The 23,466-nt window shown below is 41.1% G+C and overlaps 1 protein-coding gene across 10 annotated transcripts in view; it reads right to left on the minus strand.

The window, feature by feature from the left end:
- Positions 1–5,518: 5,518 nt before the first annotated feature.
- Positions 5,519–23,466, minus strand: part of Dlg1 (discs large MAGUK scaffold protein 1) — a 193,860-nt gene continuing 175,912 nt past the window's right edge. For all 10 annotated transcript variants that reach the window (XM_028753793.1, XM_028753792.1, XM_028753786.1 and 7 more), the window contains 6 exons: positions 22,304–22,354; positions 21,410–21,511; positions 21,000–21,172; positions 15,104–15,213; positions 10,566–10,657; positions 5,519–7,204 (listed from right to left, as the gene is read on the minus strand). In XM_028753793.1, coding sequence (XP_028609626.1) covers positions 7,098–7,204; positions 10,566–10,657; positions 15,104–15,213; positions 21,000–21,172; positions 21,410–21,511; positions 22,304–22,354 — 635 coding nt within the window. In that variant the 3' untranslated portion in view covers positions 5,519–7,097. The remainder of the gene's footprint in view (positions 7,205–10,565; positions 10,658–15,103; positions 15,214–20,999; positions 21,173–21,409; positions 21,512–22,303; positions 22,355–23,466) is intronic.

Consider the following 23,466-nt stretch of genomic DNA (forward strand, 5'->3'; position numbering starts at 1 on the left):
GAACACCTAGACTGACCAGCATGGCCTTGGCTTTCTCTCTGGCATCCCCTGCTGACGCCTCCTCTGCCCCCTGCCGGTCGGTCCAAGGATTGCCGACCCGACCTAGCTACTCCCTGGCTCTGTCCTCAACAATTTGCCTTCCAGACCATCCTTTTCTGTGCTAGAGGACCCCAATGTCACATCCTACTGGACAGCGACACATTCAGAATTGGAAGGAAAAGAAGTCGGAAGGTCAGAATCTGAGCTTGGGAAAAGCTGGTCACCTAAGTCACTGCCACCTCCCTTTGCACTCGATGCACACAGGAGCTGGAGACCCGAGGATGGATCTTTGCAGACATTCTCAGAGACGCATCTCTAGGCCGTGTTAAATTGGCAGTTAACACTACTACGGAAGGCTACTTCTCCGTGTGGGTGATGAAGTTTTATAACTAATGTTAACAACTGTGATTAACACCTGGTGCTGCTGAGGAGGAGACGGATGAGACCGGCTGTGGACTGGGATGAGGCTGCTTGCTCCCCAGGGCACTGCTGAGCAGCTACAGTGGCATGGTGAGGGCCAAGGCCTGGCCAGCAATCCAGGCCCTCCGCTTGTGTGTGTGTGTTGGGGGGGGAACACATCCTTAATTTTTTTTCATAATTTTATTTTTCTCTGTGTCTGTGTGTTTGTGGAGGTCAGAGAACAACTTGTGGGACTCGGTTCTCCCCTTCCACCGTGTGGATCCCAGGGACAGAACTCAGGGCATCGGACTTGGCAGCAGTTGAGAGCACAGAGGTCCTTGTGCTCACTGAGAAACACTACCCAGGAGTGTTAATCACACAGGGGTATCTCCTCAATGGGGGAGATAAAAACCAAATACCTGCATTCTATCCAGAAAGCTGAGAGTGGATTTTGTTAATGACCTGGTGACATTTCTGCTGTCTATGGAAGACTCAAATTCCCCAGAATGATCATCCCAGAGTTTTCTTCTGGATATCCTAGACTCTTACCTATTCTTAGGGGAGATGTCACATGTACTTCATGGCTTGCTGATCTTTAGGCTTCAGTCAGAGCCTCTAGGCCCTTTAGCTATAGAAGCCACCCTTATGGTCACATGTACTCTGTAGAAGAGTTTCAATGTGGTCACAAATTAAGCTACTTTGAACACATGGGATTAGAAAGATTGGATTTATTGTTGCCTGGAAACCTTTTCCCACATTGTACCGTGTTTTAAATGTGCTGACAATGAGCCGTCTGGCATTAGACTTCCCGAAGTCTGATCCAGGTTGACAAAGTCGATTTGCACTGAGTTTTGCACTTACCTCTTCACAGAGTTCTCTTTCCTGGATGACACCTGCAGGGACCCCCCCCCCCCTTGGAGCCCATCCCTCACACTTCCACTCATGGCTCAAAGTAGCCTAGTTTTTGGCTAAGCAATCCCACAGAAGCGGGTCCCTGTGGTTCTGGGAGCCTGAATTTGTGGAGCTGGAAAGTAATGGGTGAATGGCTCTGTTATCACCACAATAGGTCTCAGTCCTGTTTTACAGAAAGAAATCCTCCGTAGATGTGGCTAGACCTTCAACCATTCAATCTGCCACAGTTTGCTGGTCTAGGCTGAGCATAGAACGTCAGAGTGCTGTGCCCTCTTGGTCCCTACTACCACTGTGCTAAAATATCAAAGGACATATTAGAGTGACAAGCTGGGCTGGAGAGAAGGTCCATCCACCTGCAAAGCACCGTCCAAGCCGCAGATATGCTCTGGTCCTCCCCACCCCCCTTGCCTTTTCTTAAGAGAAGTCATCTGGTGGTAGTTAGATCAATCAGGGACAACCTGTGAACCCTTGGGATTTAAAGGACTCTTGTAATCATTGCCTGGGAGCCAAGATGGTGATGGGCCTGGATCAGAGTGATGCCAGTAAGAAAAGTGGGGTATTGGGGAAGAATTAGTAGTATTTGGTGACTGAGAAGCTGGAACATGTCAGCAGTTGAGGAGGCTGGAAGAGCATCTATGGATAGGGCTATGGGGAAAGAAAAGCTGAATTAGTGTCAGGCAAAGCTGACCCAAAGCAAGCATGAATGTTCAGAGAAATGGAGCTCTCCTCAGAAAACTGTCTCTTCCAGTCTTAAATACCACTAGGGAAGTAGGTATTTTTAATTAAACGACTCACAAGATTTAGAAAATCTTTTTGTAGAGACTCCCACTGTGGGACATATGGAGCGTTCAGGCACACTGCTGTAGCTGCTCCATCTGGGAGGCAAGCAAATCTAATTTTAGACAGCCCAAAGAGAGTGTCTCAGAGATTAGATCACTCAGCTTCCCTAGAGAAAGTTCCGTGGACTCATTAGCAACGTTCACATGCCAATTGTTCCGTGTACTGACTTCTATGTATTTACATCAAGGAAGGAGTGTACATTAATTGTACAAAGTAATAGATTGATGAGTTTTTGTTCATATTCCATATAGTTCTTTTCTGAAATTCACTTACAGTACAAACTGTTCAAATAAAACATTGCTAACCACTCACTGTTTGAGGCAGAGGTAAGTATATGTGCAAATATCTGTGCTGGATAAATATTAAGATTCCTAAGGGTTAGTCCAGAGCCAAACTGAAGGACTTAAAACAGAAACAGAGGAGATGGCTGAGGACTGAATGCCGTCTGCAAACTGTACTGTTAGACAATGGGGCCAGCTGATGAAAGGGTCCTTAAATGCATGGCAGCTAAGTCCTATTGCTATGAATCATGTAGTGGAATACTTAAAATCCACAGGGTTACTACCCAAAGAAACCAGACAACTAATATATATGGGAAACAAGCTATAACCTTTGGAGTTTTTGAGCTCCAAAGAGTTTACAAAAACACATTTCTGAAAAAACAAAACAACAAAACAGATCGGTCTCTCGGGATTGGTTTTCCTAGTGGGATGGCTTGTTGTTTGTTTGTTACTTTGACCACAGCCATCTTTTGGCATCTTTGGGAATTAGCTCTTGGATCCCTGTGGGGTACCAAAACAGGGATCTATCAGAGCTGGGGGTTCTGAGTAACTCAGGCGACCTGAGTGCTTGGGCAGCTGTGAATGAGTTACATGCAAACACAGTATCATTTTCTTGGGACTTGAGACTCATAGATTTTGTATCTTGGATCACTCCTCTCCTCAGATACCAAGACAGGAAATAGGAAAAGAGAACAGTTGTCTCACAGTTGTATTTGTGACTTCCTAAAGGTGTATGCATGTTTGTTGTGAGCATGAGTGTGTCTGAATGTGTGGAAGTACTTGTGGCTGTGGAGGTGAGAGGTGGATGTTGGGAATCTCCCTGTGCATCCAGGTAGGGTGTCAGTTGAGCCAGAGCTAGCCACTTGCTCCAGGGACGTGGCTCCAGCCCTCATCCTCCTCTAGTTCTCCCTCATCCTCTGCTGACCACTACTATTGGCTTATAGACACTAGGAAAACCAGTGTAAACTCTACCATATTGATACCGGCTCCATAAAGTTTTCAGTGGTATCAAGCTACCTGACCACCAACTCTGCTCAGCATTGTGTTTTGTCAGCTCTTAGGTAACCATTCTCAAAGGAAGAACCAGATCAACTGATGTGTAACCCACAAGGGAATCAACGAGGCAGTTGACTAGTATTGATGAATGAAATGTTAATTTGACAGTTTCAGTGTTTTCTTCTCTACTGTCTAGGCCTTATTGGTTCTAGCACCAACAAGTCTGGAGAACCTGTTAGAAATGTGGTTAGGAAACTGCAGACATGAAGCCCAGATGTCTTACAGTTCTGTATTACAGGCTGAGTTATAGCAGACAACTCACAGCATCTGACCAAAAAGATATTCTAAGAAAGAGTCTCCACAGGGGATGGGCAGTGGATGGCACTCTGGTTATCAAGCACAAGCGCACGGGAGTGAAGAAGGGAAACATGTCCAGTATGAGAAGCTAACTGCGTTGTGGGCTGCAGAGGCCTTGGAACGACCCTGCAGGGTGTCCAGGCTCCATCAGCTCCACGGTCAGGTCTACACACAGAGCTCAGTGACTCTAGGTTTCAGATCCCACAGGGAAAGGAACCAAGTGCACTCTGCCCCAGCACACCTCCGGCTTATGGATCCTCAAAGTTTCTCCATTTTAGAAGTACAAAGAAAGCAGCAGGTTTATGTCACCATTGAAACCCAGCTACCCACATACAGTCCCCTTCATGTGACACTGCAGAGCTCTAGAGGGTGGAGAGGTGTTGTCCTGAACACTGGACAGTTGAACAGGCCTAATTTGGGCCAGGAAAATGACAGCTATGCATTTTCTCAAGTGTATAATAAACTTCTTGGCATTTACTATTCTTTCAGTAATTTCTATGTCTGAGGACAGGACAACCTCTCACAGGAGCAACAAAAGCGCACACGGTAAGAAAGCCATTGCCAGGAGACATCGGGCAAGGGGCTCTATCCAGCTGTGCCGACTCCCAGAACTCTGGATGACATAGGAATTCTAGGCTTCTATTTCATTACACGTAACATTACAAGGGGTGGAGCCTTAGGAGGCTGCTGGCCCTACTAGTTCAGAAAAAAAAATTTGCTTAGTATTAAATCCCCCAAAGTGCCATCGTTGGAGTTAAATATTCCAGTATTTAGCAGGGGCTGGGGGTCTGCTTCTTCTGTTTACGGAGGAGCCTGAGGCAGCTGCAGACCAGGAAGTGAAGCATACGCAGGCGACCACATTTTAAGTCACCTCCCCTCAACGTAAGGACAGTATGAAACAGATCCCAACATGGAGTTTTTATGAATATATGAAACTCCCAGGCAAAACACTATACTTGTAATGAAGTCTTCAATGTGTCTGAAGAGACTCCTCACTGCCATGTGACAATGTGAGATCCACTTGTATTCGGCTGCCACAGAACAACTTACTCCTAGTCACTGTGTGGGAATCTGTACAGAGACCAATTTACACCAGCATGCCTTATGAAACAGGGGCTAAACAATGAAGCAGCATAGAATTACCAGAAAAATGTGTATCTGGAGAGGGCCGGCTCTGAACTCCACACGTCACCATTTCCCAGCCATGTCATGTCAGGGAATTCCATTTTAAGCCTTAGGGTGGTGGGGCTGGTGACACTTGGCTCTTCAAAATTGTAAAATCCTAACATGAATACAGTAATTAGTGATTATATTATTAGTACTCATGCAACAATCTAGGAAACATTACAGTTATCTTTTCTTTAAAAATCACTTAAGATACCCAGAAAGAAAGCCAACCCAACTTTCAGAGTGCAAGTGCCGTGCCTTCTGGTTCTCTATGCGCTCAGTGTGGAGCACCCACCCGCCTACCCTGCTGAAGAGCGGCTGTGCCGGGTCTCCCTTCTGTAGGTGGTTTATGCAGCTCTCAACAGCCTTCGTTTATCTTCCCGAGTATGCTTTCAGCAATTTACTGCATCTAGTGTAAGAACTACAAATACTGCTCATGCCTTTAGACCTAACTTGTTATGTAATGTGGGGAACCATCCCAATACATGCTGGCTTATTAAAAAGAGAAACTTCCAAAATTCAAGACATGGATTTTACAATAAAGTTTATTAGCTGTTCTCCTCTTTCTCATAAACGGAATGGATAATTCTTTACAAACCAGTACTCATTTAAGAAATTTTAAAGAGTTGTCAAAATCACATATCGAATAAACAATTCCAAAGAGCAATGGGAAGCCAAATGATATAATAGTGGACTAGGGGACCTGCCTTCTGAAGGCACCCTGCCTCTCACTAACATTTCCTCGTTTACCCTAAGACCTGTGCAATTCTAGTTCAGCGCAGCTACGCAAGATGAAGTATCTGGGGGAATCTCAAAAATGGAGTTTGTTTGTCTGTTAATAAAATGAGGAGACCTAGGAGGAAAGGCAGAGGACCACAATCAAACCCCATGACAGAATACAGCACTGACAGAAACCTAGGAACTTTCTGGAACTTCTGTAGGAAAGAGGAGAACAGGCTTGACATCTACTCGCCATCTAATCTCTCTAGAGGTTTCTCCTCACCGCCACCGTACGCTTGCCTTCAGATCACATGATTAAGGACAATAAGTCGCATCAATTAATATTTAATTTAAAAACCAAAAAAAAATGTTAGAAGTAGGTGGCAAAAGAAAAATATATTTTAAATATATATATATATGTTTGTGTGTGCAACTATGTAAAGAAAATAATTCCCATAGTTACAGAGTTTAGTTAAACAAAGTTTTATATATATTTATATATATTTTATTATAACAAAATAGGCAGTTATTGTGGGTAAAATAGTCATTAAAATCTGACCCCTCCCTAAGCATACATTAAAATTTTAGGCTATGAATTGGACTCCTTTCCACTGCCATGATTGCTATATGTCCACTAAAATGCTTTCTTGTCTGCAGTTGTGTGTGTAAAGTGAGCTCTCTGAGCCTGACAGAGCCATAACCACAGTGCACAGACAACGCTCGAGACCCACTACCCACAGTGTTGCACAAGCCAATCAAAAACACTCGCATGGTTATTCTGGGCAAGTGTCCTAGGGGAGGGCACACACAATAAAGACCTGTCATGAATAACAAACAGCCCTCCTGAAATTATAGTTAACTCAGACATTAATTTTGAAATAAATCCCTATTTTTCTTATTTGTTTTTAATGAAATAATTACTTTAATAGGAGAAGTCAATTGAGGAAAGAACTTGAGAGCTAATACACTGGCCAAACCATGCTAGTAGAGTTAAGCGTGCAGAGTTGCTCAAGGTCCACTGAATCACTGATTAAAACCACTTTTCTTTCATTTGTACTGAAACTGGAAAAGAATGTATATAAAGCTTTTCTGAAAATCTCTTAAAGTTAACTTTCCCTTAAACATTAAGGAATTTTACAATTTTGCATCTCCCCAAACCCTAGATAGCTGGTCAGGCCATTCATCTTCAGTTCTGGAAAGTGGCCAGAAACCAATAGTAACACAGAATAGTACAGATGATGCAACATGAAGGGACACAGATGTCAAAAACGGGCACAACTGCCGACCATGAGGAGGGGACCTGCGTCAGTGTGGAGGACACTGAAGACAGACTCCAGAGTAGGGTAAGAGATGGGACCATGGAAAAAAGAGAGAGCAACATCGTCTTCATAACTTTTCTTTTGCTGGGACCCAGATGTAAGGACCAGACTGTTCTTCGATGATCTGTTTCACTTGGTTGTAAATGTCCTCCAGCGTGTCCCCCTGTACAACAGCTGTAACGACAGAAAGCAGAAATGCCCATTAGCCATCCTCCTTTGCCGTCAACATTCCTGGTGAGGTGGGAGACGACAGTATACTACTTGTTTACAACAGCTGTCGTTTAGTTAGTTTTACGTTTTGTACAATACACACAACAACCAAGACACGCGTTCTGCCTTTATCCTTTGTTTAGTGTGCTGATCATCCGAGCTTGTACTAGCTCGCTTGCTCGCTCACTCTTCTGGTGGTGCTGGGGACTGAACCTAGGGCCCTGCACAGGCTAACTGTATGTTCTATCTCTGCTTTATGCCCCTCAGTTGTTAGTTTTATTATTTTAACACAGAATGTTTATTTCCTTGACTTCTGTGGGAACTACAGAGTTCCCACACACTTCTGTGGAGGTGGCAGGATAGGATCTGAGGAAGGAACAGATTACACACTCTGCCTAAGTATGAAGTGTGCCATGTAGACTGAGATCCACAATCTGTATCTTAGTGCTAGAAACTATTAAAATCAACATTAGAAAGCTTATTTACGCCGGGCGATGGTGGCACATGCCTTTAATCCCAGCACTTGGGAGGCAGAGGCAGGCGGATTTCTGAGTTCGAGGCCAGCCTGGTCTACAGAGTGAGTTCCAGGACAGCCAGGACTACACAGAGAAACCGTGTCTTGAAAAACCAAAAAAAAAAAAAAAAAAAAAAAAAAAGAGAAAGCTTATTTCCTGCCTGAAATAATGTACAAATAAAAATAACACAGCATGTATCATGGTGCATACTTATAATTTTACAACTTGAAAGGCAAAGGCAGGAAGATTATAAATTCTAGGTCAGCCTGGGCTACACAGATAGATCCTTTTTCAAAAAACACAACTAACAACAACAACAAAATGGTAACAATTACTAAGAACTAATTCTCTGGATAATTGGGAGTCTCTAGATCTGTAAGAATCAAGGGTAGTTAATACAACTAGAAAGGATTCAGCATGGAGCCAGGCAGGCGGCTTAGAGCAACTCAGCCCAGCACTCAGGAGACCCAGGCAGGTATGTTAAACTCGACGCTGACAAGGTCTACACCCTGAGACTGAAAACAAGCAGCAAGTGTGCACGGGTGTAAGGAAATGGCCATGTTTCCTGCGGCCTGAGACTTCTGGGGTGAAATGCCAAATGGTGATGTAAAGTAAAACTGTCCAGGCTGGCGAGTGAGGTTAAGGATACTGTATGGAGGGACATTTATGTACAAAACAAGAGTGTCTATGTAGCTCAGAGTGTTTGAGTAGTCAAGTTTTAAGCTTTATAATGTTTAGAGTATCAGTCCTGTGAAAGTTCACATTTGAACTACATACAGGTATCCTTCCTAATTGCGAAGACAGACATTTGGCAAACGCCAGTTTCTGTGACTGGGTCAGGGCAGGCTCACAGTGGCAAGCAGTAAATTATTCTGGGGAAGGGCAGCTGTTGAAGGACTGTGCTGGGAAACACGCTTTGCTTACTACAAAAGTCGTGGTTGTCCCTGAGTTGGAAGAGTGGAGGTCAAGTCCAAGATATCGTAGCCATTACCATTACAAGCAACACCATGACATGAATGGTTCAGACTGTGTTATAAGCACTGCCTATGTTACGTCTCTGACTTGCCTGTCCCAAACTGACCCAAATCTACGGAGATTCCACAAGAGAACTAGCCTTCATTCTTAAAGATTGTCAAGGCAGGTAACTGGGCATGGTGGCACACGCCTTTAATCCCAGCACTTGGGAGGCAGAAGTAGGCGGATCTCTGTGAGTCTGAGGTTAGCCTGGACTACAGAGCTCCAGGACAGCCAGGGCTATACAGAAAAACCCAGTCCTGAAAAACAAAACACAGGGGAAACCCTCTCTGAACCAGACCCCCTCACCCCCAAGTCAAGGTTGCCAATGACTGACTAGTAAGTAAGGGCTTGATAGACAGTTCTAGATCAATGACATGTTCAGTGGAACGTGTGTTCCTGGAGTGGATCCTGCCTTTTTTTCTTTTTTGCCATCTTACTCTGACAAGTGCCACTACTGGGAAAGCCTGCATGAAGGTGACATTACCCACATTACATTCCCTGAGTGATGAACACCACTCTCAGCATGTGAGGAATATGAACAAACACCCAAAAGTCTTCTTTAAAGGAATGTTTGAAATATCAAAATAGTTAGAAGTAAAAGGCATCTATTTGTAACTTATTCTTGGATATTTTAGTGATAAAATATTAATATTTGGGAAATTCAGGTAAAAGGCATGATCCCTGCCCCACCCAAGGTTTCTCTGTGTATGTAGTCTTGCCTGTCTGAAACTCACTCTGTAGACCAGGCTGGTCTTGAATTCAAAGATCTGCCTGCCTCTGCCTCCCTAGTGCTGAGATTAAAGGTGTGAGCTGTTCTGTTCTATGCTAATATTTTTATGGTTTCCCTCTGAGCTGTTCTGTTCTATGCTAATATTCTTATGGTTTCCCTGTAAATATGAAATTAAAAAAATACATGCCCCTCCCTTTAGCACATGGCTTTTGCTATCAGAGCACTTACTGGAACTCATGTGATCATTATTTTAAATGCAGTCACAGTGTGTATACATGGTCCCAGCTACTCAGGTAGCAAATGTAGAGGGGTCACTTGAGTCCAGGAGTTCAGGGACACCTTGGCAACAGTCAGAATCTAAGCTGTTATTACAAAGGTAGGCCGCTGCTGCCAGAATGAGGCTGGTGACTCTGTCCTCCAGTCTTCTGTGCTTGTCACCCTCTGTAGGTTATCCCTCTCATCTAGGAATTCCCAGTTCTCAACTGTCAGCTAAACAATTCTTGCTTATACCCAGTCTACAGAAAACACAGCAAGAGGTCTAAGCCAACAAAGAAATATCAAAGAATTGCACTTGCAATTCTTTGATATAACCTCATTATTAATAACCTCATTAATAACCTCATTATTCACAATAGACAAAGCAACGAAAACCACCTAAATGTTTGCCAACAAAGAAAATATAGGGTACCTAAATATCTGTAAATAGAACAGATCCAGAAGGAATCTGGTAATTTCTGACATGAATGAATATACAACATCTTAAGCTACATTAAACCAGACACATAAAAATAAATCTGACATGGCTTCATTTCCCTGTGGAATCTAAACTGAACTCCCAGAGGCAGGGAGCACAGTGACGGTTCCCAGAGGTTGGGAGCAGAACAGGATAAGGAGATTGTGGTCAAGGGTAGACATTTTTTTCATTTTCCCATTACCAGCCAGGCACAGGACAAACCGCAGATCTTACATGTTTGTTTTGGAAACTCCAGGACTAGTTCCTACTAGTAGATGTGACCCAGCAGAGTCCCTCCCAACCCCCGCCCAGCCCGACACCGCCTCCCACCTGTGAAATGTTCAGTGAACTCCTGCTCCAGCTTCACGGCTCTCTCAAATGTTTTTCTGGCCTGCTCTTCTGTTAGGCGCTTATTCATTTCCCTATGCAAATACATTCAGAAATTGCTGATTACCATGTTGTATACTCTTTCAAAAAAGATGACAGAGGACACATAAGGCATAAAATGAGTAGTTCAAGTCTGTGCAAACTATTGCTGTCACTGGGAACAGATGCAGTCAGTAAGCCTGCTGCCCCACACTCCAAGTGACAACAGGACTGTGGCACTTTCTACCCTAGCTCAGAGCAACCAGTGCATTCGTTGGACAGTTTCCCTGTGTACTTCACATTAAGATGTGATTCACAGATCTATATACCAATTTACAGACCATAAATGGACAGATTAAACAACCAATCAGAACGTACAGTCTGGGGAAACACTGAAATGACCTAGTTTCCTCATCAGTGAAGTGGAGTGGGATGAGAGAGGAACGAGGAGGAAGACTTAGATTAAAAGCGTAGCGTTCTCCCATGAAGAAACCTTAGCTAGAACTTGGTGGCTAGAGGAAAAAAAGCCTGTAAACATAAAACACAAGGAAGGACATCTGACATGATATTAAAAAATATTGTGGGCTACATGCCATACCCTCAGTGGGGATGCTTTTAATTATTTTTATGGTATATGAAATGATACATATGACATTTATTTCACAATTATCTGGGTGTATGTGGAGAGAAGTGAGCCAAACACAAGCTTAGTCCTCCTGCAGCTGGAAGACAGGTCTATGGGAGGTTCGTTTCCGATTCGTGAGAGGATGCTCTCACCCCTTCAGCATTAAGCATGGCCTTCTGCATGGCTATGGTGTTGTGCCCTTTCAGCCCTCAGGACTGATCATGCCTCGGACCTCCAAAGCTTCTGAGGAGGATTCTGCTGATCATCTTACTGGAAGTTCTCTTGTGTGTGATGAGTCACGTTGTGTACAACACTGACTTCCTACAGTATGACTGTAGCACACCCCAGCTAGGGCACTTCTGTCTCTTATGCTTGGACTTTACTCAACATCTTGGATATTTATGACTTTTAAATAAAACCTGGGAAGTTTCTTCAAATAATCTGTCCCCACTCACATTTTGAAATCATAACACGTTGACCTACTCAGTGCCATCTTCTAGTTCCTTGAAGCTCTGTTAACTTTCCTCCAATGTTCCTCAGATTTGATAATTTCCATTGTCCTATTTAATGAATCTTCTGCCTGTTCAAACTTGCCTCTGAATCTCTATACTAAATTTATTTTAGTAACTTTTTTTTACATCCAGAACTAAAAATTAGAAAACAAAAAATGTTATTTTTAATTCTGTATCTTTGTGTGGTGGTGTGGGTGTGTGTACCTGAGTGCAGCGTGAAGGCCCCAAGCCCTAGGGCATGGATCCCCTGGAGGAACCTGACTTGGATCCTTCCTAAGAGTAGTCTGCTCTTGGAGGGGGGGGGGGGCATTGCTAGCCCTCCTAGAATTCAAGTTTTTTTCTTTATTGATATTCCAACTTGCTCAGATACACTTTTCTTGACTTTGATCTTGCCTTTCAGTTCTTCTGCATGTCTTCGAGGCACTATAAGTATTATATAACGTAAGGAAGGGCAGGAAGGGTACGACGAGGGAGGGAGGGGGAAGAGAGGGTAGTGGAGGTGCCCATGAGCACCGAGTACATAGGCTTCAGATGCTTGAGAACATTATATGGAAACCTGTTATTTTTTACTTAAAAACAACGAATTGTACTAAGTGGTTTTACAGTCTGTAGTGAATTTGACATTTGGTCTGTCTCAGGGAATTTGATTTTTCCTTTGAATGGGCCATTCTTTGCTGTTTCTTTGTATACTTTTTGTTGTTGTTAAAATTTCGTATTGTATTCTTATGATTCAGCAACTCTAGAGAATAATTTTTGCTGTTTTATTTAAAATTTAATTATTGTTGTAGAGTATTGTTGTACTGAGGCAGCTTGATATAAGCTGAAGATTTTACTCAGGTATTTTCTGAGACTGTGTCTTCCCATGGTCATGTATGATATATCTATAAATTCCATCCATATATGTGACACTTTCAAATGTCCTGGGCTGGCTACCGAAGTAAAAAAAGCAAAGTCAAGGAGGTAGGGTGGGTCTGGGAAAAGGCACTGGGGCTTTTAAAACTTTGACAATTACTTTATAAGCACCTTATTATACTTCCAATCAGAGACAGCACCAGCTGGAATAGCCGTTGCTGGCCCATGAATACAGGGTCTCTGTTTTGTCTTTTGCAGCATCTCAGAAATTGTACACAGACTGCTGAAGAAATGCATGCATGGCTGCTTGCTACAGGACTAAAAAAAAAAAAAAAAAAAATTAAAAAATGGGAGCTGACATCACGCTGAGAGCTAAAATTAACCTTTCAAACTAACCCTAGGAAGCTGTATGGCTTCAAAAGACTTCACAGTTCCAAACTAGGTTGAGCAGATAGATCTTGACAGTGAAGTTGTTGTGTAGGTGGGGTGGTTACTGGTGTGTTCATTATTTGGAGATTCAAGTCCAGCCTGAGTAACTCCTACACCCTTTGTTTATGCTGGACAGGTGCCCTACTCTGGACCTTTGGTCTCCTGATAAGATTTTTAAATATTAGTATCAGTTTAATATACTAGGAATAAATTTTGCTTGTGGTCATTATGCAAGATTTTCTTTCCTTCTGTCCTTTTTTAGTTAACATGTTTTGAGATGTAACTTTAAAAAACATGGAAGTGTAGTGACTTTCATGTACAGCCTGACAAATTGTCACAAACCTGTGCAGTGCACCTAGAGTCAGGTCTAACAGAGCAGTACCAGTGCTCTGGGACTCAGTGTGCCATCCTCATGGCTAGGTTCCATTGGGTTTTGCAAGCGATGATAAAACTTGGAATTTCAGAGCACGTGTACTTCTGAGATCTATTCAAATTCTATGACTCTCTTATGTGTTTGTAGCTGGAGACTGCTCAGCTCATGATTATTCTTGCAGAATGTTTCATTGTTATTGATGTATGTGGTGGTGGTGGTCATTGAGGTAGTTTCTAGGTGGTGGCTATTTGAATAGCACTTTTGCTGGCAAGAGATTATGTGTAATACTAGCAAGCACTTCTGTTGTATGTATCTAGGAAGGAGAGTTTAGGTTAATCATAAATTCTGCATGTGTCAAGCTTTTGAAACTACTGTAAAATAATCAATATAGATTCACCATGACACTTGAAGACTGACTTGTTTCAGATGCTCTGTATTCCTGTCAAAGAGGTGCTGTCTTTTCCCATTTTCACCTTCCTGATGTGCAGGTTAGTACCACTATGATATCATGGCTTTCAGTTATTTAAAGTCAGTACCATACCGAGTGCGTGCTCTGTCCAATTCCTAATTTTTACTGGGCCACGTGTGTCAAAACTATAGTGGCCACTGATGTATACTGATCATCTTTTTCCATTCTGGTGTTCACATAAAAATGCCTGACTCTATTTCTTCATCATTCTTAATATTTATTGTATTTTCCAAGAACATCTTCCCATTGTTCACTGTTCTATACTGATTTGATAGTACACTCTTCTGGCTTCTTTGAATTTATGGTTGACTTCCAACTTTTCTCCCTGTTTATGTTTTTTTGAAACAGTGTCTCTCTCACTCTGTAGTCTCAGCTGGTCTTGGATTTTCAGGTGGCCTCCTCAACTCCACAGCCCTGAGATCGGGGGTTTGGCAATACACCTTTAGTTTCATGTTTACAGGCTGTGTAATCAATCTCCTTTACCAAAGATATGACATTAAGTTTGTCAGCTTTTATATGTAGTTCAAAACATTTATTAATTTTTCTGTAATTTTTTTAACCTATTCAGAAGTATAATGCTGAGCTTCTAATTTATAAGCATATTTTTATTATTAATTTCCAGTTTAATTTTGCTGTGGTCAGAGAATATTGTTTTCCACTCATTTGAAAACTGTACTCCAGCAGGCAGTGTGGTCATGGGAGGTGTATCTGAAATCAGTATGTATTTTGCATATGTTGAGTACAGTACTTAGTGAATTTCAACAGGATTATTTAGGCCCACTGATACTATATTTTTGTTCTACTTGTTTTTATTTGCACTTACTTTTCTTTTCCACTTAATTCTACTAAGAAAATTAAACTATATTCATGTATGCAAATGTATGTGTGTGAGTGGGGTCAGGGAGCAGCTTGTAGGAGTCCTCCTCTTTTGTTGTGTGGATCCTGGATATTGAACTCAGGTCTTCAGGCTTGGAGGCAAATGCCTTAATGGAGCCATCTCACGTCTTGTCAGCCAGGGAGCCACCATCCTTTTATCTTTTTAATGGTTACCATATAGCTGCACTGCCCCTTAGATAGTATGAACGATGATGACCATGATGGTGGTTAATGTCACACATACCCTCTAGGATAGATATAAATACTATAATCTTCATTTTATAGATGCAGAGAATGAGGACAAATAAGTAACTCAAGGCTGGCTGATCTGCATTTAAAGGGAACATTCTAGACATTTACACTTACATGATATTTTCCATGGATTTGGGTTTAATAAAAATAGATACTGGGTAAAGCTGTGCAATCTGTAACCTCTTTATGGCATTTCCAGACACATCAAGGATACAATGTTTGCCCTAAAATAGAGACAATAAAGAAGACAATTAAATAAGTGGGCCAAATCTTTTCAATCATACCAAGGAGTTTCCCACAGGTCAGTCTGAATTGTACTTCCTTTAGATCCTTTTTACTTCAAGCAAAATTGTCATTTATCATTAAACTGCAGAAGGGAAATTACATGAAGATAATGATTATGAATAATTACTTTTCCATTCTCGAAGCCAAAAAGAGTTAAAATACAGGTCAATCCCCAGCTTTTATAGACCAACAACTTCTAAAATGAGTGGAGAGATGGCTCAGTGAAGTGTGCATTCTTTTTACAGAGGAGTTCATTGCCCCCAAGTTGGGTTGTCACCGGTTACTGGTCATTATGGCTTCAGGGGATTACTCTCTTCTGACCCCAATGGGTACCTCTACATACTCACGTGTACAGACACACACACACACACACACTCTCATCTGTACATATAGGTTAAAATATACAAATAAATCAAAAGGACATTAACCAACTTCATATCATAAAATGGCATGGCCAATAGAAGGTGAAAAAACACATGGAGTGCGTCATGCCTTTCACTCAGTAAACCTGTAAAGTCATATTTTTATTTATGTACATGCCTGTGTGTGTGTCCAAGGAGACCAGAAGAGAACAACAGAGAGTCTGTCACTCTGGAAGTGGAGTGTAGGAGAGTTCGCTGCGGGAGCTGTGGGCTCCCTGGGGAGGCTCCCTGGTGAGGGCAGTATGCACTCGTAAGCACCGAGCCCTCTCCTAGCCCCTCAGTGCCACTATTCCATGCTTCTGATCCTCATTGTATCAGGGGCTGGAAGATCCCATAAACTGCAATTTGGAAAACCCAATTCTGTATTTCTATAACTTTTTTTTAACAAATACACTGACACAAAAGATCATTTACATTTTTACTACAGCTATGTATTTCCAAGTTACATAGAAATGTGTAAAATGCAAATTAAATAAATTTTATTGGAATATTTAAAATCAGGTCCTCAGTCTCATAAAATAGCTTGTAATTCGCTGGGTGGTGGTGGTGCACGCCTTTAATCCCAGCACTTGGGAGGCAGAGGCAGGCGGATTTCTGAGTTCGAGGCCAGCCTGGTCTACAGAGTGAGTTCCAGGACAGCCAGGGCTACACAGAGAAACCCTGTCTCGAAAAACCAAAAAAAAAAAAGAAGAAAGAAAGAAAAAAAAAAAAAGCCTGTAATTTAAAGACTAGAGTTCATGTGAAGAAATGATACTCAATAGGCAAGTCTATATTATAATAAAAATATTGTAAAAGACTAAACATACAAAAACGTAAAGAAATTAATATATTCACAGTATTAAAAAAAGTTGATAATTTTATTTATTTTTAATGTATATGTGCACGTATGCCGGCCAGAGGCTGACATCAGGTGTCGTCCTTAATTGAGCTTCACTTTTTTTTGAGATGTGGTCTCACGGCACCTGAGGCTTGTCACCTCAGGCTAGACTAGCCACTAGTCAGTCATTTCCAGAGAGCCTTCCGTCTTTGCTTCCCAGGGCTGGGATTATAAGTGCACATGAGACTCTGCTTTATGTGGCACTAGGGATCTAACGTCAGGGACTCGTGCTTATGTGGCCAGGACTTTACTGACTGAGCCATCCCTCTAGCCCTGTGTTAGGCTAAGCTCAATGGAAGTGACATCTCATTGGAGGAAGCAGCTCATTGGAAGTATGACTCTGAAGGGATTTCTGTGTAATTTCTACTCTCTTTGTTTCTCCACGATGTACTGAAACCTCTGAGACCATGAGCTAAAACAAATCCTTCCCTGTCTTCCTTCACAGAGACAGAAAACTAACATGCTGGCTTCACTCTTTACAGATATGTATTAGTTTTACTGTAACTGCAGAAATAATAATAATCCTTTGGTCTATATTACCCAAAGATAATCACAGTGACTCTAGCTGCTCATCTAATGCTCCTGACTGCATAAGCAATGAAGAGTTGCGGGCTGAGGCTGCAATCTAGGACATGGGTTTGATTTACTGACAAGTCTGCCTGCCAGCAGCTGGGCTACTCAGCCCTTGCCATTCTAGGTCTTGGTATTTTACTGTTTTTGTGTTGAGTATGCATATACTGAGCACGTGAATGCAGAGGGCAGAGACCAAAGTCCAGTGTTTCTGCTCTCTACCTTGTTTTTTGAGACAGGGTTTCTCTGTGTGGCCCTGGCTGTCCTGGAACTCGCTCTGTAGACCAGGATGGCCTTCAACTCACAGAGATCCATCTCCTGTGTACTGAGATTAAAGGTGTGTCCCCCTATCCCCACCCCATTCAACTTTATTGATTTTTTAGGATAAGCTTGCTCACTGAACCCGGACCACTGTTTAGGGGAGACTAGCTGGCCCACGAGCTGCAGGGACTCGCCTGTGTCCACCCTGCTCAACCCCAACCTGCCTGGCTTTTACATGAGTACAGGAGAAGGGAACACAGGTCCCCATTCTAACCAAAAGCACTGCACTTTATTTATAGAGCCGACTCACTCTAGCCCTGATCTTGGAGTTTTTGAAGAGTAAGATCACTCATTTCATAGGATATGCCTTATATGGCTCAGCCTGTCTCTCGATGATCAGAGGGCAAGTTACACATTTCTGGAATACTCTGACAGGTATCCTGTTCTTAGTTCATTTTATTAAGAAGGTATGTGATATATATATACATACATACATACATATATATATATATACATATATATATGTATATATATTTTTTTCCCATTTCTAATGACAATGTGATTACATTTAAACTTCTGTCTGTTTAAAAGTTCTCCACTGTAAAATTATCTTTGCCTTTTAAACTACTTTTAGGGTAGACACTTTCCTGGAATGCAAATACTCTTGTTTCTCACAAAAATGCCACTTATTGTGATTAATTTAAGATATGATTTTAATCACCTTTAATGTTCTTGCCTGAAATAATTATTAGCATGAGAATTTCTTTTTTTATTTTTTTTATTATTTATTTATTTTTTTTATTTTTTGAGACAGGGTTTCTCTGTGTAGCTCTGGCTGGCCTGGAACTCAGATATCCACCTGCCTCTGTCTCCCAAGTGCTGGGATTAAAGGTGTGTGCCACCACTGTCCAGCTTAGCATGAGAATTTCAAAGAAGATTTCCCTACTTTGTCATGCCGTGGCCCTGATGAGCATAGACAGTATGTGTAGATAAGGCTTCGCCTCCATCTTTCTTGCTTACGCCTTCACGGACTACTCAATTTTTACGCAGCACTGTGTTTTATAATCAGTTACTAACTTACTTTGACAATCAAATATTCCACTCTTTGATCTGCCTCCCACTTTTCCTGTGTCAGTAACTAGTCTTATCAGGTTCTGATCAGTCCTTCCTGCATTTACACACAACTGAGTAGATGTGTTTTCTTATTTCTCCTTTTAAAATACTAAGTCATAGATCCTCTGCATGTTGCAAATCAATTCATAGATATTTCACTCTCATCTATTAACTGTAAAGATTTCCAATTCATGGCTGTTTCTGACTTTCAATAGTTTACAGTATCTCACCCTTGGATTAAGGTGACAGCGGCAACCCCTCTGCAAAGGCACTTTTCCTATTACTGGTATGTGTGTCTGTGAAAATGTCCTAGAACTGAACTGCTCGGTGGAGGACGGTAGTTTACCAGCTGCTGCCACATTTCTTCCTGATCAGTGTTTTGCAGGAGCAGAGTTTTTATTTTGATGAACTCCAATCTATCATCTTTTTTTTCTGTGGACTCTGTATTTGACATCTTTGTCTAACTTAGGGTCATGATTTTTCTTGATAAATTACTTATTTTTATTTTATGTATGAGTGCCTGCATGTATGTGCACTTATGTGTGCCGACTGCCCTTGGAGGCCAGAAGCAGGCATCAGAGTCACTGGAACTGAGTTATAGGAGGACGTAAGCCGTCAGGACTTCACAGGAGCAGCAGCCAGCATTCCTAACTACTGAGCCATTGCATCTGCCTCTCCTTATGCTTTTCCTCAGAAGTTTATAGTTTTAGAATTTAGACCTATTCTTCAGTTAGACTTGTAAGTAGCATGAACTGAAGCTACTTAACTGTTCTGTCATCACATGCTCAAAGCATCTATCACCTCACAGAATTTGTTCTTTTCTCCATATGACCGTGTGTGTAGGTCTATTACAGGATTACATTTTCTTTTCTTGATTGAGACAGAGTCTTGATATGTTGAAAGGATTGGCTTTTATCTCTTGGGTTTAAGTGATCTTCTTGTTTTACCCGAGTAGCTGAAATTGCATGTGTGTACCACCAATCTCGGCTTACTTCAGAACCCTTCAATGTGTAGCCCCTTTGAACTTCATTACTCTCTTTACACTGAGATATTATTATTATTATTATTATTATTATTATTGTATCAAAATTACGTAGTATGAGTCCCTCAACCTTGCTATTTTACAAAATTGTCTAGCTATTTGTGATGGTTTTAAATGTCATTGCCAAAACTTGGAATGATGTGAAGGAGGAGCCTCCCCTGAGGAAATCAGGTTAGTCTGAGGGCATGGTTATGGAGGGGCTGTCGGGACTGTTAACGAAGTGAGAAGCATCATCTTGAATGTGGGTGGCAGTTTTACAGACTGGGCCCTGAACTGTACGAGAGGAAAGAAAGGCAGCAGGATGCAAAGGTCTTGACTCCGGACATGCTGTCATTAGTTGCCTGAGTTTAATTGAGTTCCCATCAATTAAAGGATCACTGGAATTATAAGCTAAATAAACTCCTAAGATGCTTTGGTCAGGGCATTTTATCACAATGACAGAAATGAAACTAGAACACTATTCTAGACTTTTTTACATAGAGTTTATAATTATGATATAAATTTCTAAAAAAAAAAGTCTATTGGGAATTCAGGGATATCTGATATTTAAGTTATTATTTGTTGGGAAATGTTGTAACCTGTTAAAGGTCTATGTAGCTGTTACCTGGCTAGCCTGCCATTATAAGGAAATGTTCTAATGTCAAGATTGATTACATATTCTGTTATGCTCTGTGCCCTTGGAAGACAATCACAATACAAGTCAGTAGTACTGTTTTGTATAGTTGCCCACAATAAGTGTGGACCTGAACCACCCACCCAGCAGGACTTCCTGCACCTATGTATAAGCTTTTATGGTATTTGCTTTTATAAGCTGTCCCTGGGATAGATCTCAATATAAGAGACACACTTGCACCAATATAAGAAGCTATTGGAGTAAGACTTCCATTTTGAGTAGTGGTCTAGTAAAGTTTTAAGTCCCAAAGACCTTCCTGGGAACTCATTTTTAATCAGGGACACTGGTGACCTTAGCCAGAACAAGGCCTTAGGGTAACCACCCCCCATTTTATGGAGGCACATGATCATCTCATTCTCAGACTCGACAACCTGTTCTTAGATGAACTTTTCTAAGTCACTTTAAATCTAATATTAGCCGGGTGGTGGTGGCGCACGCCGCCTTTAATCTTAGCACTTGGGAGGCAGAGTCAGGTGGATTTCTGAGTTCAAGGCCAGCCTGGTCTACAGAGTGAGTTCCAGGATAGCCAGGGCTACACAGAGAAACCCTATCTAGAAACAAACCAAACCAAACCAAACCAAACCAAACCAAACCCAAACCCAAACCCAAACCCCACAACAATAACAACAAAAAATCTAATACTTGCTCAACTAAAGCAGTAACGTTAATAAGCTACCAAGGCTATGCCAGCTGTATTATATGTTTCAATACACATAAAGTAGAGTAGCCTTTATTAGGAACTCTACTCTGGGGGGCCTGGTGCTCACCTTCTCTGCCACTGCTCGCACAGACTGAACGCTCGTTCCATAGAGATGGTTGTTATACTGGCCAGCTTCAATGAACTTATGCTCCTGGATATCTTTCTCCATCTGTTCTCTTGAAGTCACAAAATGATAATCTCTTCCATCCACCTCATAGTCACGCTTTGGTCTAGTTGTATCTTCAATAAAAAAGAACTTGGGGAAGTGTTTAATATTTAAAAACAGAATAAATACATCTACTTAATTCCTTTTAAAAAGGTTGAACATAAGACTTAAATCTAAAAAAAGAGACAATAATATTGAGGAAGAAGGAATAATTAATAAAATAATTAACTATAATCTTTAAAGCAGTTACATTTACTTCTACCAAATACAGTGAAAGAAAATGTTAAATAGTTTTAATTTGGGTTACTCACGAGGGACACAGGATCCAAATTTGTCAGGAAATTCTGAGATTAAGTCATCATTTACTCTGTCTTTCATAGGTCCTAATATGATGACTGGTCGGGTATAATTAACTACAAGAATAAACGTATTAAAAAGAATAAACATTTAACAAACATTAGTGTATTTCAGCAGAGAACAAAACCATTCTGAACTATTATGAAGACTCTCTTCTTCATTCTTTCTTTACATTATGTTCTCAACTAAGTACTACTTTGTAAACAAATCCTTATTAAAATCTTGGAAGTCAAGTTATATTTAGTATCTTAGACATTTTAAAAGGTTGTTAACACTTCATTATAACTAGAAAACGGAGTATGATGTTGTATCGATGGTTTTTGAAATTAAAAACAAGAAAGCAGAGTAAAGGAGACAAAAACTGGGTATAGGAAGTCACAGGATGACACTGTGATCTAGAGAGATGAGCTAGCCTAACAAGCACACAGTGGGTCATGCTGAAGGAGGAAGATCTTTGGTAAGAATCAGACCAGTACTGTGGTTGGAGGGGTGGAAAGGTAGATACAGTGAGCTTAGGGATGCAATACCAATTAAACCCAGCCAATATAAAATGACTTGGTTCTAGTATTTTATGGGACCTAATAGTCTGATTTTTCAAACTAAGTATATTTATTTTTATATTAATCTATTTATTATAATTAATTTTTCTCTGTGTGACATGGTGTGTGTATGTGGAGGTCAGAGGATAACTTGTGGTGAGTTGGTTCTCTCTTCCTACCATATCATTTCTGGGGTCTTAACTGAGGTCACCAGGTTTGACAGCAAGCACCCTTATCCACTGAGCCATCTCATTGGCCCTGAAATACACTTTTTAATAAGGCTATAAAACATCAACAAACTCCACAAACCTTCTTGTTGATTCACTGGTTCATAAGATAAAACATATTCCTCTTGACCACCTATTGGAAAGTTAAACAAGGATAAGAAAATCTGTAAAGCTAGCGAATGCCAACGTAGCCCTGCTCCGTACGACTCATCTAATTCTTAACGTGTAAGATGTTAGGACTTGCTGAGTAGTAACACGACACACAAAAAGGTACTTATGTCATAAGTATCCAAGGCAAGACTTACAACAAAAGAGGAGATTACTAAACCATAATGGTAAATTTAATATGTAAGACATATGTACTATTTTATCCATATGTTATTATGTGCTTATTTTATTTATACATCATCAAATCCATTAAAATCTTCATTTCTGGCTGGAGATTCAACTTACTGGCAAGGTGCCCGAGTTTGATCCCTAGTACTATAAAAAAACAAACAACAAAGCTGCCTCCCAATAGCAAAAAACAAAACCAACAAACACCCCTTCATTTGGGAACAAGAATATTTACTATAAATATGTACTGTGGCTGGATGTGGGACTGCTTGCCTATAATTCCAGCACTTGATTCTCACACAGGAGGATTAAGGTTGGCCTGGACCATATAGTGAGACTCATCTTTAAAGAAAAAATCAAATTGAGAAAAACTCAGAAAGTTGCTGAAGATACTGTTTCTGTTCCAATTGAGTATATTTAGTTAAAGCTATATTTATTTATAATTTTGTTTTAATCACAAAAGCACTTCAGATGTTAAAGCATCTTAAGTTAAAGGAGCTTTGGAAATATTATGAATGAAAACAACCTATCAACTATATCTGAACACCATGAAAACAACTGAAACTGGACTTTTAACATGTACTACAGAAAATGTTCAGGGACTGAATGGAAGCAACGAAGACTGGATAAGGTGTTTGGACAGGTTTTCTCTATCAAAATCTTGTAACAACTCTATTGCCTTGTGACTGGGTCACGATCTGTGCACATGACTACGCATGCAGCTGCCGGTGCTAAATCTGTGACAGTGGCACACACTATCTGTACTTGCTGGACACTGTGTGCTTGCTTCCAATCTCATTATTGTAGTATCACAAAACAGATACTTCATGAGCTGCTTTTTTTTATTTGTTTTTGTTTTGTAAATTACTAATGTATTCAGGCATGGTGGCATATGCCTTTAATCCTAGC

The sequence above is a fragment of the Grammomys surdaster genome, unplaced genomic scaffold (genome assembly GCF_004785775.1).
Source record: "Grammomys surdaster isolate TR1022 unplaced genomic scaffold, NIH_TR_1.0 125956, whole genome shotgun sequence".
Taxonomy (NCBI): domain Eukaryota; kingdom Metazoa; phylum Chordata; class Mammalia; order Rodentia; family Muridae; genus Grammomys; species Grammomys surdaster.